The sequence below is a fragment of the Cheilinus undulatus genome, linkage group 4 (genome assembly GCF_018320785.1).
Source record: "Cheilinus undulatus linkage group 4, ASM1832078v1, whole genome shotgun sequence".
Lineage (NCBI taxonomy): Eukaryota > Metazoa > Chordata > Actinopteri > Labriformes > Labridae > Cheilinus > Cheilinus undulatus.
The window spans coordinates 50,712,302-50,729,475 of NC_054868.1; the positions used below are offsets into that span (position 1 = coordinate 50,712,302).

The 17,174-nt window shown below is 38.6% G+C and overlaps 1 protein-coding gene across 1 annotated transcript in view; it reads left to right on the top strand.

Annotated features, from left to right (window-relative positions):
- Positions 1-17,174, top strand: part of LOC121507795 (voltage-dependent T-type calcium channel subunit alpha-1I-like) — a 317,733-nt gene that overhangs the window by 88,979 nt on the left and 211,580 nt on the right. Inside the window, exon 4 of the mRNA XM_041784135.1 lies at positions 14,918-15,015. Coding sequence (XP_041640069.1) covers positions 14,918-15,015 — 98 coding nt within the window. The remainder of the gene's footprint in view (positions 1-14,917; positions 15,016-17,174) is intronic.

The following is a 17,174-nucleotide window of genomic DNA, read 5'->3' on the forward strand; positions in this document are numbered from 1 at the left end:
GATTTGTGTGCAGTCATGGTTGATTTTTGTCTGATGAAGTTGAAAAAGTCTGGTATAGTGTAAAACTGAAGAAATCTATCTCTTTATACTCGATCAGAAGTAGTAAAAATGTGTGACTATAAGACTGACTACAGATCTGCCCCCCCAAATGAACACTGAATATTTCCCTTACATCTACATAAATGCCTCCTGGGTGCCATCCGTTCACTTTGATGATAAATGCGCTTTGATTGAGAAGTAAAGCTAAAAGAACTGAGGCCACAGCTTTAAAATGTGTGCATCCTCCGATACATGAGATCCATAAGGTAACATAGCAGTGCAGACATGCTAAATCTGTGCTTCTTGTCATGTGTTTCCCTTGATTTAGATAGCATCCCCATTTCAGAAAGAAAAGAATGCTTCCCAGCAGCTGTCAGAGAGGCTACATGCAGTAAAGGATTGTGGTTAGACCTTGCACAGATTTCGCACAAACATTATCAGAAGAAAGGAGACTAAAATCTGTAGTTTGTTTGGAGGTGTCAGCCTCTGAATGACCTCTGGGATGCAGAGTGTAGATACTAGGCTGATATCCTGAGATACTACCGGTTTAGGATACAGTTTGCAGTTTGGAGATGTGTACATTTCTCCCTGTGGTGACTTTGAAGACTTTGTCAACAATTTTTAAGAACCTAGCAGCAGATCTAGCAACTTTTTTTTGGTGCAGACATAAGTACCTCTCCCCTGAGGAGAGAGTATTTTTCAGTGAGTGATTCTTCACTCATCCTTCCTCCCTGTGGCTGCAGATTTCTGGACTGTGTTCACTGAGTTGGACGGAGCATCAACATGTTCATTCAACCCCACAGCAGTCTTATGGGGAAACTTGAAAAAGCTGTGAAGATGGGTCTCAGTCTAAATGACTGATCACTACTCTGCATGCTTGCCAGGGAAACAGTAGCTGTTTTGAATTAAAATAAGTTTACTTTTCATGAATTAGATAAAAAATGATAAAAAAAAAATAGTTTATGTGGCCGTTTTAGTAATTTAGAAGCCCCAGGCAGAGACCAGAGCAAGCAAAGTGAGAAAACAAAATATCATGAAGCATCTCATACAAATTCAGAGATCTACAGGACTATCCCAAAAATCAAACATAAATACACAAGCATCCAACAGTGCTTGTTCACCAGCTCGTAGAAAAGCTCAAACCTTCCTCATCATAATTTTTTCAAAATGTTTAATCTGTAAAGGCGTCTACCTTGATATAGTTATTAGCTTGATATGGAGATATTTTGGGACTTTTTTTGAGGGGGCTGAATCATGTTGGGACCAGGGGTCCTCCCCACAGACTGTCTGAGTATCTGAAGTCTGTTTTGATTCTTAGTTATAAGGTCCAGGGGACAGTTTGTCACACATTTTCTACTGGAAGGGAAAACTAGCAGCCTCATCTTGTCACTGAGAAAGGCAGCATAGAGAGGATCTTGTCATGTTCTGTTCACTAGGGCAACTGAGATGGCACACCCCTAACCCAGTGAGAAGGCAGCTTTGGGGTCTTTTGGCACATTTTGTCAACTAGAAGGGCACTCCAGAGCAGTGGTGCTTAACAAGGGGGTGCCTTTGAAAAACAATACTGTTTTTAAAATCACACTTTTGCCACTTTACACAATTTTGCAAAATTTGAACACATTTCTGCCACCTAAAATCCTTTTTTGTCAACAAACCTTTCCACCACTTTTTATTCTGCCTTTTTTGCCACTTAAACCAATTCCTTCCACTGTCCACCTATTGTTCACTCTGCTAACCCATTATTGCCAGTACTGACCAGTTTTTATAGCCATTTTTGCCCATTTTAACCACATCTCAGTATTTGCCCATTTTTGTCAGTGTAACCCATTGCTGCCAATTTTTCTGCCGCATTTTTACCAGTTTAAACCAATGTTCCATCTCATGTCAACAGTTTTTTTACCCATTTGCCACTTCAACCCATTTTTTGCTTATTTTTTGCCACTTTTATCTAACTTTAGCCACTTTTATTCCATTTCTGCTACTTTCAAAATACCATTTCAACACCTTTTCCAGCAATTTCTGCCATTTTATCCCACTGTCACCATTTTAACCCATTTAAATTATGTCTTTAAGATAAGGGATTTACATTTTTCAGAAGGTTATTTACTAAGAAATAAAATACTGATAGAGAGGGCCTCCGGATACCTTTGAAAACAAGGAATATTTGTTTACAAACACTTTTGCCACTTTACACACATTTTTTACAGAATTTTAACTAATTTTCATCACTTTTCCCCACCAGTTTTTTCCAATTTTAACACATTTCTGCCACCTAAAATCCCTTTTTGTCAACTTTAAACCTTTTCACCTCTTTCTTTCTGCCTGTTTTCACCACTTAAACTATTTCTTGCCACTGTCCACCTATTTTTCACTCTACTGACCTATTATTGCCAGTATTGACCACTTTTACAGCCATTTTTGCTCATTTTAACCCATTTCTGCCAATTTCTGCCCATTTTTCTGCCTTAGTTAACCCATGGTTGCCAGTGTAAACCATTTATTAGTCTCATTTCACCAAATTTTCCACCCATTAGCCCCATTTGCCACCCATTTAGCCACTTTTTTATCCTCTGTTACCGCTTTTATGCCAGTTTTGCCACTTCAACCCATCTTTTTGCTTATATTTTACCACTTTTATCTAACTTTAGTGACTGTTATTCCATTTCTGCTACTTTCAAAATACCATTTCAACACCTTTTCCAGCAATTTCTGCCATTTTATCCCACTGTCACCATTTTAACCCATTTTAATTCTGTCTTTAAGATAAGGGATTTACATTTTTCAGAGGGTTATTTACTACAGCAAAAAAGAATAAAAAAAATACATTTGTTAATTTGCCATGAGTGGTTATTATTCAGGTAAAATGTAAAATATGGATGTCACAGCTTAACTTTACAATGGACCCTGGTTTTGTTGATCTCCATGTTCCCCCAGTCTGGCTGAACCCCATAAAGGTCTCCCCTTCATCCCCTCTCATGAGCGGCCTTGTCTGCACATGACATGTCTTGATTGTGTACGGCTCTGTTCTGCCACTTTCAGGTACAGTGGGGGTCCCCGGGCTCTGGCACCTCTATTTTGGGGGTCGAGAACCCCTTGGGGTTGGGAGACACTAAGAGTGGGGGTCTCCAGATGCCTTTAAAAAACATAGAAGATTTTTATAAATTACATTTTTGCTACTTTACACCAATTTTACAAAATTTAAACCATTTTCATCACTTATACCACCAATTTTAACAAACTTCTGCCACCCAAAATCCCTTTTTGTTAATTCTAAACTCTTCCACCACTTTTTTTCTACCTGTTTACGCCACATCTAAACCATTTCTTGCCACTGTCAACCTACTGCTCACTCTGCTGACCCATTATTGCCATTATTAATGACTTTTTACAGCCATTGTTGCCCATTTTAATCATATTTCACTATTTGTTATGCCTTTTTCTGCCAATTTCTGCCTATTTTTAGGTTTTTTTACCTGTTTAACCCAATTTTTCATCTCATTTCACCAAATTTTCAACCCATTTGCCAATTTAAGCCCATTTCAGCCACTTTTTAATCTCCTATTACCACTTTTATGTTGGTTTTTGCCACTTCAACCCATTTTTTCTTATTTTTTTGCTCCTTTATCTAACTTTTTGCCACATCTAATCACATTTCAACACCTTTTCCCCCAATTTCTGCCATTTTTATCCATTTGAGTCAGTTTTATAGTTAGTTTAGCACAATTTTTCAGACAGGAGAGCGCCATCACACCCTCTATCCCCCCATCTGAGTGCACTAGTGCTTTCTAGTCTACACTTTGAAGATAATGATCAGCAAAAATATATAACTTTCATACTTTCATCATCTCTAGGGCAGGGGTGTCAAACTCAAGGGTTCAAATCCGGCCCGTGGTGCATACACCAGGCCCACCAGATCATATCCTATTTTTATTATAACAGTCCCACTGGTGTGACGTCTGCAGATTTCCTCCAGTTTAAAAAGGTAAACTTAACCCTGATGATTCAAGATGTCCTGAAGCCATAAAAACAGGAATACGTAAAGAGTTAAAACAATTACATAAAAAGTCAGAAATATGAGAAAACACATTTCTGTTTTAATTTCGTTTTCTTAATTTTGCAACTCACAGTTATGACATAAAGTTATGGTTTTGACTTTTTATTTCATTATTTGACCTTTTCAATTCACTATTTTGACTTTTTATCATACTTTTTGACCTTTTATATCCTCAATTTTACATTTTTAAGTAATATTTTGACCTTTTAAACTCATGATTTTGAACTTTTTCTCACATTTCAACCTTTTTCAACCCCCAACTTTATATTTTATATCATTTTTTACTTTTTAAACTTATGATTTTTAATTTTTGTTTCATATTTTGAATTTTAAAACTCATGGATTTGTAATTTAATCTCATATTTTGACATTTTAAACTCATAGTTTCAATGTTTATTTCATATTTTGACTGATAAATTTTATGATTTTTAATTTGATCTCAGTTTTGCTGGTCATTTCAACTCCTAAGTTTCACTTTTATCTCATATTTTGTCTTTTAAAAATATTATTTTGACTTTAAATGTCATTTTTCTATGTTTAAAACTTATAAGTTTGACTTTTTATCCCAGATTTTGAGTTTTTAACTTATTATGTTGACCTTTTAATCTCAAAATCATTTAGATTGACAGTCAATGGTTAAATGTTGACCCTGTTAGGCCCTCAGGTTAGACCCAAATTCAGAATCCGGCCCCTGCTGTGATTGAGTTTGACACCCCTATTCTTGGGCCATGGTTGGATCACATCTGATGTGTAGCTCATTTTTGATGGACACCTACGATATCTTTAGGACTCTAAGAGAACAAGGCCCAAGGCAATTGACAAAATCATCCATGTATTGGAGTCAGAGGCTTGAATGTGCTGTGTAAAAAGACTAACAGTGGGAGATTGGGAACAACATGTGGAGGAATGATGGGTAATGTGACCCCGTCGACCAGCCTCTGCAGACAGCTGGCCTCATCTTTGACTAGACGTCCACGTGTCCATGCATATAATACACACAGGGACATGTGTATGAGCATCTGTACCCAGCTGGAGGTGTAACAGTAGCTCATTAGAGCTCTGACACCAAACAACACTCTGTAGGAATGTGAGAATGGAAAAAATGCAATAACACACACACACAAACACACAGAGATAAGAAAACACAGCAGATCGGAGGAAAGAAGAGGAGGAAGGTGCGCCAGAAAGATAAAATTTAAGTAAAATTGATTTAAGAGGGAGTCGGTGGACTGGAAAATATGGTGTAAAGGAACAAAGAGGAGCATAAGAAGAAGAGATAAAGAGGAAGTTCAATCTGTCCACAGCGTATTAGATTAGCACGTATATGTATGACTCTCTATCTTCTCTGACTTGCAGACCTCTTCTGGGGCAGAAGAGCTACTGCATCCATTAATCTCATTTTAATAATTGATGACATCTTCTCCAGAAGGAGTTTGGCCTGGGCTGTTGGCATAAAATGAGACATTTAGTGCTGTCTGGTAATTGCCATATTAGCTCATTCTTGCCATCAGAGCAGAGTGCAGCCAGCAGTGTGGACATATTGCAGGGTCTTTTTAGCTGCATGAGATTGTTTTCCAAGGACAAACAAAAAGAGGAACTTTTACTTCTAATGCTGGTGAGCTGAGATGAATGGGAGTGGTTCAGCTTTGCCTCAGAGCTTTTATTTTTTATTTGTGCTGTGAATTTCAGTAGTAGCTGCAGAGTTGAGAAGACTCACTGAGCCAAAAACGTAGGCTGCGTTGAGTAACGTGACTGTAGATGTCCTTGTGTGGGCTCTGAACTTGCTGAGTGAGGAGGTTGAAGAGCTGGAAATGCACTTCATCTGGGCCAAAACAAAGATCTGTGTCTGTGAATAGTGAGAGTGTGGAAGTTGTAGAACAATTCACCCACCTTGGCAGCATGATCCATGGATCTGCTGGCGATGGGATTACTGAGCAAGACAGTGCGGCGTTGCCAGTATCTGAGCTTGTGGACAAAAGTCAGTCTTTTGGTCATGGTCCTCATGGTCTTACTATGCTCTTGTGAGGCCTGGACGTTGACTGATCGCCAAAAGTGCTGGCTGGACTCCTTTGTGACAGCTTCTCTTTGGCATATTTTTGGGTATTGTTGGCAAGATCATGTGTCTAATGCTGACATGCTCAGAAAGGTAAGGATGGGAAGGGTCAGCTGCCTGATACAGGTACCTGGTGTGCTCTCCAGGACCTGATGAAGGGCCAGGACCAAGGCTGGTCCAGATGCCGAGGGCAGCCGAGGGCGGCCCTGTGGGAGTGAGTAGATGGGAGGATACCTGGACTGGCACAGGCCTGGACAATGGCCCCCAGGAGGCTAAGTGCCAAACCAGTAAATGCTCCCATACATGATCTGATCTGCTAACTGAAGCAGTGTCTCTCTGCAGGCTAGAGTCCATATTCCTGTGCCAAACAATATCCCTCATTGCTTCAGTTGTACATGAAAGTCTGGCACACAATTTCACAACATTTTGGGAAAAGATGGCTTAAAATAAAGAAGTAGAGTGAGACATTATGGTTAAATGTTCCCCAGGCAACAGTTGGACTGATTAGGAGAAAGAGGTGTGAAGATAGAGGGCGGAGAGGAGTCAGAGACCAAAAGAAAGGCAGGCAGACTTTACCGTCTTGTTTTCAATATATAAAAAAAATATATGAAGTATAAATTAATCCCTTTTTAGCTTCCAATGTGGAATTTTCCCCTCAACAGAGAGGTGTTCATGAATCCTGTGTGGTGTTTCAATGCCTGCTCTGCCACCAATTATCTCCAATATTCAAACTTTCCTTCTCCAACCAGCAGGGCAGCCCTGGAGAAAACCTCCCCCACTGTTCCACTCTGATAACTCCTGAGAGATAATTCATAATGCCAACAGTGGAAAAAGCTTCCTGGAGATAAAGTAAATGAAGCTCCCTCGACAGAAGAGACACACCAGAGGGAAAACCTAAAAAGAAGAAAGACAGACGATGTTTAAGAAGTGCTTAAAAATCCACTTTCCCTTCTTCTGAAGCCTCTCAGGAACAAAATTGATCTAGTTCTGTCCTTCAAATATTTATGACGTTGTTTGATTGGAGGGCCGTCCCGGCTCAAACACAGACAGACTCTTAAATTACTCTGACTTTGTGTTTTTAAGAGCCTGTTTGTGTCCTAAAGCAATGGCTTGTTTGGATGAGTGTGTGAGACAATTAAGCCCCAGATAAGATCAGCGCTGTAATCCTTAATATCAGAGCATGCAGCCGAGATGCTACAGTAGGGCAGAGGAACATGTTTATATAAAACTATCAAATCCAGTCATCAGAGTTTGTTTGGAGTATTCAGAGAGAGAGAAAAGTGTCCACCAGGCCTTCCCAGAGAGCTGGATAGACCCCTGACTGGACCCTCCCCAGCTGTGATTTAACAGAGATGTCAATGCATGTGTGCTGGATAGGTAGCATTGGTGCTAGCCTCCTGGCTAACAGTAGCTGTTTTTAGAGCTGAAAAGTTAATGAAGCTTTAACTGGGTTCTGATGTAGAAATTATTTATCAGAACCACTTTTTAACCCCTTTTCACCACTGTGTCCACTCATTTTTGCAATTTCTTCCCCCACATTTAGCAGATTTTCTTCCAAATTAATCTCACTTTTTCTCATTTTTTACTCATTTTTACCACTTTCTTTAGCCATTTTACCACTTTCTTTGCCATTTTTTCCCCCAAAGTTTTCAACTTTCTTACCAATTTCTGCCACTGTTTCCAATTGAATTCATTTTTTGCCACTTTTTAACTGCCTTTCACCATTTTCCACCAATTTTTGCCAATTTTTGTAACCCATTTTTGTCATATTTATCCAATTTTTGCTACTTCAAATCTCTTTCCACCATTTTTTTCCACACATTTTTAACTTTCTTACCAATTTTCGCCATTGTTTCCAATTTAAATCTTTTTATTGTAACTTTTTTAACTGCCTTTCACCATTTTCCACTTTTTTTTGCCAATTTTCGTAACCAATTTTTGACTCTTGTATGCTCCTTTTTTCCACACATTTTTGCCATTATACATTGTTTTTCTATTGTAGTTGTCCCAGTTCCTCCTACTTTATTTTCTGGCACTTTCCAAATGGTTTAGTTCAATGTGTCCATCCACATTGGTTCACTACCAGAAAGGCAGCTGTGCTTTTTAATAAAAGGTATTTAGATTTTGAAAAATGCTTTACTACAGCATACATTAAAAAAATTCCAAAATGTTGTTGTGATATGAGTGGTTATTGTAGGTTAAATATTAAGTATGGTTATCACAGATTGACTTTACAATGGACCATGGTTTTGCTGACCTACATGGGCCCCCCATTTGATTGGGCCCATAAAGCCTTCCCCTTTTTACTCCCTTATGGGCAGCCTTGGTGTCCACTGTGGACAACTAAGAGCTGGGAACATCTTGTCAGTGTTTTTTTTTTCTGCAGCTGCTGCTCTATCAATGCCCTGAGCACCACACCAACCCTCAAGTAAATGAGATGGTGTCTTTGACACCAATCTTGAACATCCATGTCTTTCTGTATGGTATGATTCAATGTGAAATACATGTCCTGTTCATCTAAGAATTGGTAGATTTTCCCAGTGATTAAAGTCCACTGCAACATTCTGCAACTCCCAAACACACTGCACCTGCCCTTGCTTTGCTTTGGTCTGTATGAATATTAGCTCTGTTCTGCTTTACCTAGATATACAATCAGCAAAGTAGCACAGCCACTGTTGCCTTTATTTGGATAGGAGAGCTGAAGAGAGACAGGAAATAGAGAGAATAGGGGAAGACATGTACCAAACAGACCAGTGCATTAAAGACTCCAGCCCAGTGTTACTCAACCCTGCTCAAACAAAGAGCCAAATTGTTGAAAAATACCTTTAAAAGAGCCACAATGTAAGTGGTGAAAAGTGGCAATAAAAATAAGTTATAGTGGCAAAAATGGTCAAAAAGTGGCAAAAATGGTCAAAAAGTGGCAAAAAAAGTGGCAAAAATGGTCAAAAAGTGGCAAAAAAGTGGCAAAAATGGGTGAAAAGAGGCAAAATGGGGAGAAAAAGTGGCAAAAATGGATAACAAGAAAAAAGAATTACAGGTGGCAAAAATGGTCAAAAAGTGGCAAAGAAGTGGCAAAAAATGGGTGAAAAGAGGCAGAATGGGGAGAAAAAGTGGCAAAAATGGATAACAAGAAAAAAGAATCACAGGTGGCAAAAATGGGCAAAAAGTTGAAAAATGGCAAATAGCAAAAACAGGGTAAAAGAGGCAAGAACTAGTGAAAACAAAAGGCCAAAAGTGGAAAAAGATGTGGCAAAAATGGGGTTAAAAGCAGAGAAATGACTTAAGAAAGGTAAAAGTGTGTGTGTGTGTGGGGGGGGGGGGTTGAAAATTAGGGAAATGGAAATATACAGTCAAAAAAAATAAAGGTTGACAGTTAAAGCCAGCTGCTCAAGAGTGGTAAACAAACTGATAAATGTAGCTTGTAATGGATAATTAGAAGTGCCATAAGTCCTCACAAAAGAGCCACATGTGGCTCAGGAGCCACGTGTTGAGTAGCACTGCTCCAGCCTTTGCATCAGAGAGTCTGCTCTACCAACTGAGCTGAAGCAGCGCCCAGCACGGCTACTATATCAAAGCTCTCTTGGCAATTGTTTGACCATATTTACAAGTTATAACTGGGTAAACTTCAATGACACTGCAGAAAAATGTAATTTTGTCTTGCTTTCCAACTGAGGTCTGCCAGCTGAATGCCCTAGTGCAGTGATACTCAATGTGTGGCTCTTAAAACACATGTGGCTCTTTTGTGGTGATTCTGGGCTCTTTTATGTCTTTATTTGAAATATTTTTCCCCCAGAAAAGCTTTAAAAAGGTCAATTTTAACCTCAGAAATTATACATTGCAGGTAACATTGTTCAGGTTGTTTCCCACTCTTGTACACTTGGCTTAAATTATCAACCTTTATTTTTTGTTTGTATATTTCCATTGACCTTATTTGAATTTTTACCGTTTTTGCCATTTTAAATCTATTCTAAAAGATTTTTAAGCCCAATTTTGTGACTTCTTTTGCCCCTTTTCACCAGTTTATTTTCTTTTTTGTTCTGCTTTTTTGCTATTTGCAATTCTATCCAGTTTTTTTTTCCATGTTTTGCCCCTTCTCACCCATTTAAGCTGCCTTTTTCCTTCGAATGCTACTTTTTCCAATTTTTTTTCCATGTTTTTGTCCATTTTAGTCTATTTTCACTAATTTTTTTGCCACATTTTTACATTTTTTTGACCATTTTTGCCACCTATGACTCGTTTTTTAATCAATTTTGCCAGTTTTTCTCTAGTGATTGACCATTTTGTCACTATCGTCAATTTTTTTGTCCAATCATTTTTTGCCACATTTTTGACTAAGTTTTTATCATTTTTTTGCCATTTTCACCTGTTTTTGCCTTGCTTATCTTGCTTTTTGCTATTTTCGAAATTTTTCCCCTTTTTGCTATTTTTTTGCCCCTTCTTGCACATTTAATCTGCCTTTTGCCATAGAATTCTTTTTTTTTTCCATTTTTGCCAACTTTTACCCATTTTTTGACACTTTATTGCCGCTTTTTGAACATTTTACCACTTTAACTTGTCTGTATTGCCAAGTTTACCCATTTTTGCAACTTTTCATCACTTAGATCGTGGCTCTTGCAAAGGTAATTTTTAACAATTTGGCTCTTTGGTTGATTCAAGGTTGATTTGGTTGATTCGAGGTGATTGGTTGATTTGTTCAAGGGATTTGAGGGCGGTGCTTAGTGATAGGCCAATTCTTCTTCTGTTGAAGACATCATTTTTGACTGGGAGTCATCACTTGAGTTTGCAGTATTCACCTAACTTTACCTTTGTGCAGTAACTCTGATTTTTTTTTATTAAATATTTACTGACCTCACGCTGTCCTCCATAACTGTTTAAACTTTCTTTCCATCCTGTCCCCTCCCATATAAACTGTACTTATTTTCTCCTATTTTAGTGGAATTGGAGGATGTGTACGCCCTGTTCTCTGCTCCACCAAAGAAAATTGCCTGTCAAATTAGATCACAGTCACTCACTGAAGAACCAACCTCTGTGATCTTACACAGATAGAGCTCTGTCGAGGCACACCGCAAACATCGACCTCAGTTTTCATGCTTGGTGTGTTTCACTGGCGTGTTTTTGTCTGATTTGTGGTGGAGCTGTGACAAAACCACGGCTCAGCGGGCTCCTGTAGCCACCAAGGTTACTGCGATACAGAGGCGGGAGGAGATATTCATATTTCACGGTTCGCTGAGGTAGATCTGCACCTTATGGATGCTCTGAAGCATGTTTCTGAGGTTTGCTCACTGGACTGAGGTTTGGTTACAGAGGATAAAGCAACATGCTTTGTTATGGAGACCTTTGAGCTTAGCGGCAGTGGGTTCAACTCAGAAACTTTCTACCAACTTACACAGGTGCACCTGAGGGCACGGCTACAGTATGCTTGAGGTACATCTCTAGGCACATGTGCTCTTGACATTTAATTGAAGTTGGCAGTAGCTCTATTTCCTCCAGTCTTGGCAGAACTTCAACATGCCCTGAATTTTTTTCTACCTTCTGAGTTACATCCTTACATAACTGGTTCATGTTTTCAAACTTTGACACCACACAGGATTTCATCTCAAACTCTGAAACTCCCCGTGGACCACCAAGAAATTTCTGTTTCTGTCTTTATGCTGTTATTTTACTGTCAGATTTTCTCCTCTCAAGGTGTGCAGGTCAAAGGGTCGAATTGTTGAAAGCGAATAATTGGCTTGGGCTTCTTAGACTCTTGAAAAATTACCTCATAGACTCTAACCTCTCATTGAAATGAGCTTGTTATTATGAAGCACTTGAATATCTCGGAGTATATTGGTGTGAAATAAGCGAGACTTGACTCAGTTTCTTGTTCTTCTCTTCCCCATCTTGACAACTCCTTCTTCCTCCTCTTTCAGCCTGAGAGACTCTTTCCTTTGCTCAGGCAGGTGTATGCATATTACCCTCGTCTCTCTGTTTCACTCTTCCTAGCGTTGTAATTATCTTCAACACTTGATAAAACCCTCAGGCTTCCCGTCTCCCTCTTTCAATCTCACTATATTGCCATCGTTATATTGCACTTAATCATCCCTCCTTGCTTTTACTCGCGTTGGTTTCTGATCTGTTTGGTCCTCATCTCCTGTCCTTTTATTATTTGTCCGTCTTTACTTCCCTTAATTGTGTACTTTCCCTTCAGCCAGGCAAACAATACAAATGTCTTTGCCAACAAACACATAGATCACATACATGGTTATATCACCAGTGACCAGGAATGGATTGGGAGTTTGGGTCCGTCCTAGGCTGGGAGTTCTCAAACTTTTAAGCCCACAAACCCCCATGATAAATGAACCAGAAACATGGGACCCCCTACCAAAATCTAATCAGCCAATTACACACATTATTAAGCAAATTTGATTTTGGTGTCATAAACATTCATTTTTTTGTTTTTTAATGAAACTCATGGATGGTATTGTGTTTCAGGGCTCTTTGGATCACTGAAATCAATCTCAGACACCTGTGATAATTGAATGAATTAAACAAATGAATGAATGAATAAAATGTTTTTTCTTGTAACGATAAGTCAGGTAGCAGCTTACTCCCTCTTTGTTTCTTCTCTCTATCTGTATTATTCCACTCTGAGTTTAACTTTAAGCTTGTTTTCTTCCTCCACCTCCAACCCCCGCTCCCTCACCAGCCATGTTTTAATCTTGTTTGGTTGTAGGTTTAATCTGAAGCTTCTCATTCTTGTGCACACCCGCAAACTGACACACTTTGATGCCTTCACTACAAGAGTGGAGAGATATATCCAGTTTCAAGGATGCCGGTGGTGTACTGTACTACTCGACTTTTTACTTTTCCGTCTTTATCTGCCTACGTCAAAACAGTAGAGCGACTGTGTTTCAGTGAAAGTGCTCTCATAAACAAAATACACCTACACACATGGATATTCATGCTCAGCTGCAAACACATCAAGGATTGTGTTCCTTTTTGAAAACAGAGAAAGGCTTTTTAACAAGAAAACACACTGGGGAATCATTTCATTAGGTCATATCAACTGAAAAGTTCAATCCTGTAAAGCTCTGTGATTTAACATACTTTTTCATATGCAATTGAAGCGATTGTTTGATAGAGCTGACTTCAGTGAAAGAATGAAGGCAAAGATGCACATGGGTGAACCCAGGCTGCCTGGGTTCACATCTGGCCTGTGGCTCCTTTCCTCTATGACATTTCCCACTCTCTTTCTCTCACAGTTGTAGCCCCTCTGCAGTCCTATTAACCCCCTGAGGGTAGTGTTGTCATATATGACAAGAAGGGACACTTTATTCAAAGTTTAAAAAGTTCTGAATCATAAATCACTGCTACTTACCTGTCTGTCCTCTGAAAGCCATCTGCTTTGCTGCTCTAATGATGCTATCAATGCCTTCATAGCTCCTAAAGAACATTTTCTAGCAGGCGTGGAACTTAGCCAACTTTCTGGGGTTCTTTAAAGATTAAATCCACACCAGTAACTCCGATATTAAACATCTTTTTGTCCATTTATACTCTATTTTTCAATAGCCCCAGCAGCTAGTGGGGTTAGCCCACTGCCACATTGTCTGTTTGTATCTCAGAATGCTTTGTGACTGGGCTGTGACAACCAATGGCAGGCTGTTTAATCGTCTTTGCTAAACAGCACATGTGCAGACTTAGAAACTCAAGAAGAGAGCCTAAATGACTCTTAATAGAGAGAATGAGACAGAGAGAGGCTGTGATGTGTCCCTCAGAGTCTCTGCAAGGGAACCAGTTTAAATAATGACTTCAATTTCCAAAAGCACAAGGACTTTTTTTTTCTAAAGATGTGAATATTTTGAAGACTTTTTGTCACAGAATGATAGTTTTTTTAACCTGTCAGTCTCAAAGAAATGGCAAAAGTTTGTGCAAAATAACCTTAGTCATTTATAGTTACTGTGTTTGATACTTGAAAATATTTGAGTTCTAATAGTTTTGGGTTTCATTTGTACCCTTTGTTTTACATTTCAGAAGTTTTAAATTGTTTTTCCTGCTAGGCTTCTGTTTAGTTCAGCCTTTATTTAGCAAAAATGCTTTATTTTAGTTTATTTTTTATTGGTTTTTGTGTTATTTGTAGTTTTTCCAGCAATATCAGATACCTGTCAGGTTCGAGACCCAAAAGTGCCCTTCACTTTTCATTTCATTTATTTAATTTTGATGTTTGTATACAACTTAAGACCAAAGATTACCATTGTGTGTATTCTTCTCCAGTCAAATCAGGGGATTTTACTTCCTCCAGGCCCGGGCATACATGTCAATCAGTACACTGCTCTCAAAGACTAAAACTAAGGACATTTTGTCTTTAATTGTATTTTATTTGAGCTTTATTTGTAAGCACAGAATTCAGTTTTAGTTTGAGTTTTTATTTGAAAGCTTAGTTTTTATTTAGTTTCAGTTCACTTGAAGATTTTTACATTTTAGTTTTAGTTATTTAGTTAGTTTGGTAGTCACCTTCTACTCTATAGTCACATAACTTGTTTTAAATGTCAAATGACATTACTGAAGCACACATATTCTTAAAGCCCAGAAACAGATGTTGATGGCTTGACTGTGCACCACATGGTTGGTGTTTTATAACCTTTATTAAGAAAAAAAAGTCCAGAGGAGACACTATGGTTAGAAAATAGCTTGGTTTTTCTTTGTTAAAATTCTCTCTTACAACTTTTTAACTCTCTGTATTTGGGTATTATCCTTCTATTAACAAGCTTTTCTGTGTTTTTGTGTATTTCCAGGATGATTGAATACTCACTGGACCTGCAAAACATCAACTTCACTGCCATCAGAACAGTGAGAGTACTGCGGCCTCTCAAAGCTATTAACAGAGTTCCAAGTAAGTCACCTCAAAATGAGTCATAATTAAAAACAAGAGCCATGGTGCGGCTCAGTTGCAAAAAAGGAGCAAACTGAACTATGCTTTTATCGATGTAGTCAAAGAGTTAGAATCAACACAAACATACTGATCAGTGTTTGCATCTACAGCTCATAAGAGCACTGTTCAATCTGTACTGAAGTGAAATAACTATAATGGATGTTTATTCATGTAGGGCTCACTGTGGCACTCATTCAGCACCATGGATAGCTCCACACAAGAGCAGCCATAGACTGGTGGCTTAATCGCTGTCCAGGGTGCTGAAATGAGTCACAGAGCCAGAAATACTTCAACAAAGAACATGTTGAATAAGAATGGCAAAAAGGTATAATTTTAATCTGCAGCAGGGGTTTGGACATGGCTCTCCATGATTAGAACCATGCTGGTTTCCTACCGCTGTAATATAGTACTTATTAAAGTTTATACAGTCTGATTGGTGAAAACACAAACTTTCTTTTAAATACAAAAAATCATACATGATTAGACCCCTTTCTAGAAACCGAATCGTCAATAGTGTTTATAGGCGATGTTTAGATTTATGTTCTAAAAGGTGATAGATAAATGGTACATCCATTAGCTGTACCACTTTTCCCATTCGGGGTCACACAACTGACAGAGTACATAAGAGTTGTTTTTAGGTGTTTTAGAAACCTTAGACCAATTGTAGAGTTGACATGCAAATATGCACACTCAAAATTTCACCTACCACCAATTTAGAGTTAACAGTTCATTTAACAAGCATATCTTTGGATTGTGGGAGGAAACCAGGGTACCTGGAGGGAACCCACACTTGCAGGAGGGAACAAATCAGCTCCCTAAACCCTCCCTACTGTGAGGTTTCGGCCGTAACCCCTACACTACCTTGCAACTTTGAATATTACTTTATTGGGCATCAGTAGTAGAATTGATTTTAAATCCCAAATTCCATATTCTTCCTTTGTTATTCCCTGGGAGAACTTTCCAACCCAACAGGAATGGGGTTCAGTCCCTAGCTGCCACAGTCACATGTCAGTTGTCCTTGGACAAAAAAATCTACCCTAATTTTATCCCACTGCTGTCTCTGTGATATGTAAATGTGTATGGATGTGTTTGAATTTGTGCTGTCAATTAATTATAAAAATTAATCAAGCTAATCACATCACTATTCTGTGATCAATCACAACATTTCTTTAGTTTTAGTAATTTTTAGATTTTTTTTAGATTTATTTTTGGCCTTTTTGCCTTTATTTTGATAGGACTGTGGATAGAGTCGGAAACAGGGGAGAGAGTGGGGAGAGACATGCAGGAAAATAGTGCGACAGGCCTTAACCACTCGACTACAGGCGCGCCAGTATTTTTTAGATTTTTAAACATTCTTATTATCAAGTGTTAATTTTCATTATTTTAACTTAATGTACAGCACTTTAACAGCACTTTTCACTAAAGAATGTATTTTTATTATTATTGTTTTTATAATTATTATCTATAAATAAAATTTTAAATACTACAATTTACTTGCCTTTTTATTTGAGATAAATTAGTACAAGTATGGTGTTTAAATGAAGAAATATTAAACAAACTAGAGTTTTGAAACTTATTTGTGGTTTGTAAATCAGAGTGTTTTAATTCACTGAGCAATAATATTTATAGTGTGCAAACGAGCCCAGAAGACAAACACATCAGGTGCTGCTCCACTTTAGTTGCCTTTGTAGCTGTCATACAGTTCACGGATTCTTGTGACAGTAGTTCTCATAGGTGTTCTGTGGTACGGGTCATCCGAGGCAACCCGGCTGATGTCTTGAAGCCCCTTGTCGTCAGGGATGTCGATGGTCTGCAGTCTCTGGCGACCCAATAGCGATCGCATTAGTTAGCTTAGATGTTGTTATTTTGGGGACGAATCCAGGTCTGCTGGACTGCGCTGGTGTAGCTTGGCCTTATGGCTCGATCCCCTGTTGTTGTTAGCGTCTTTGCTAACATTAGAAAATTTTGCCTGGAGGTGGTACTTCAGACTCGTTGTACTTCAGAGAAAAGACAGTGTATCACCGTACACACAACTTTTGTTTCATCCAGTCTTCCATTAGACGGCTTTTTAAACCGAAATTTGCCTTGAAGCAGACCTGGGTCTGTCTCCTCACTAATCA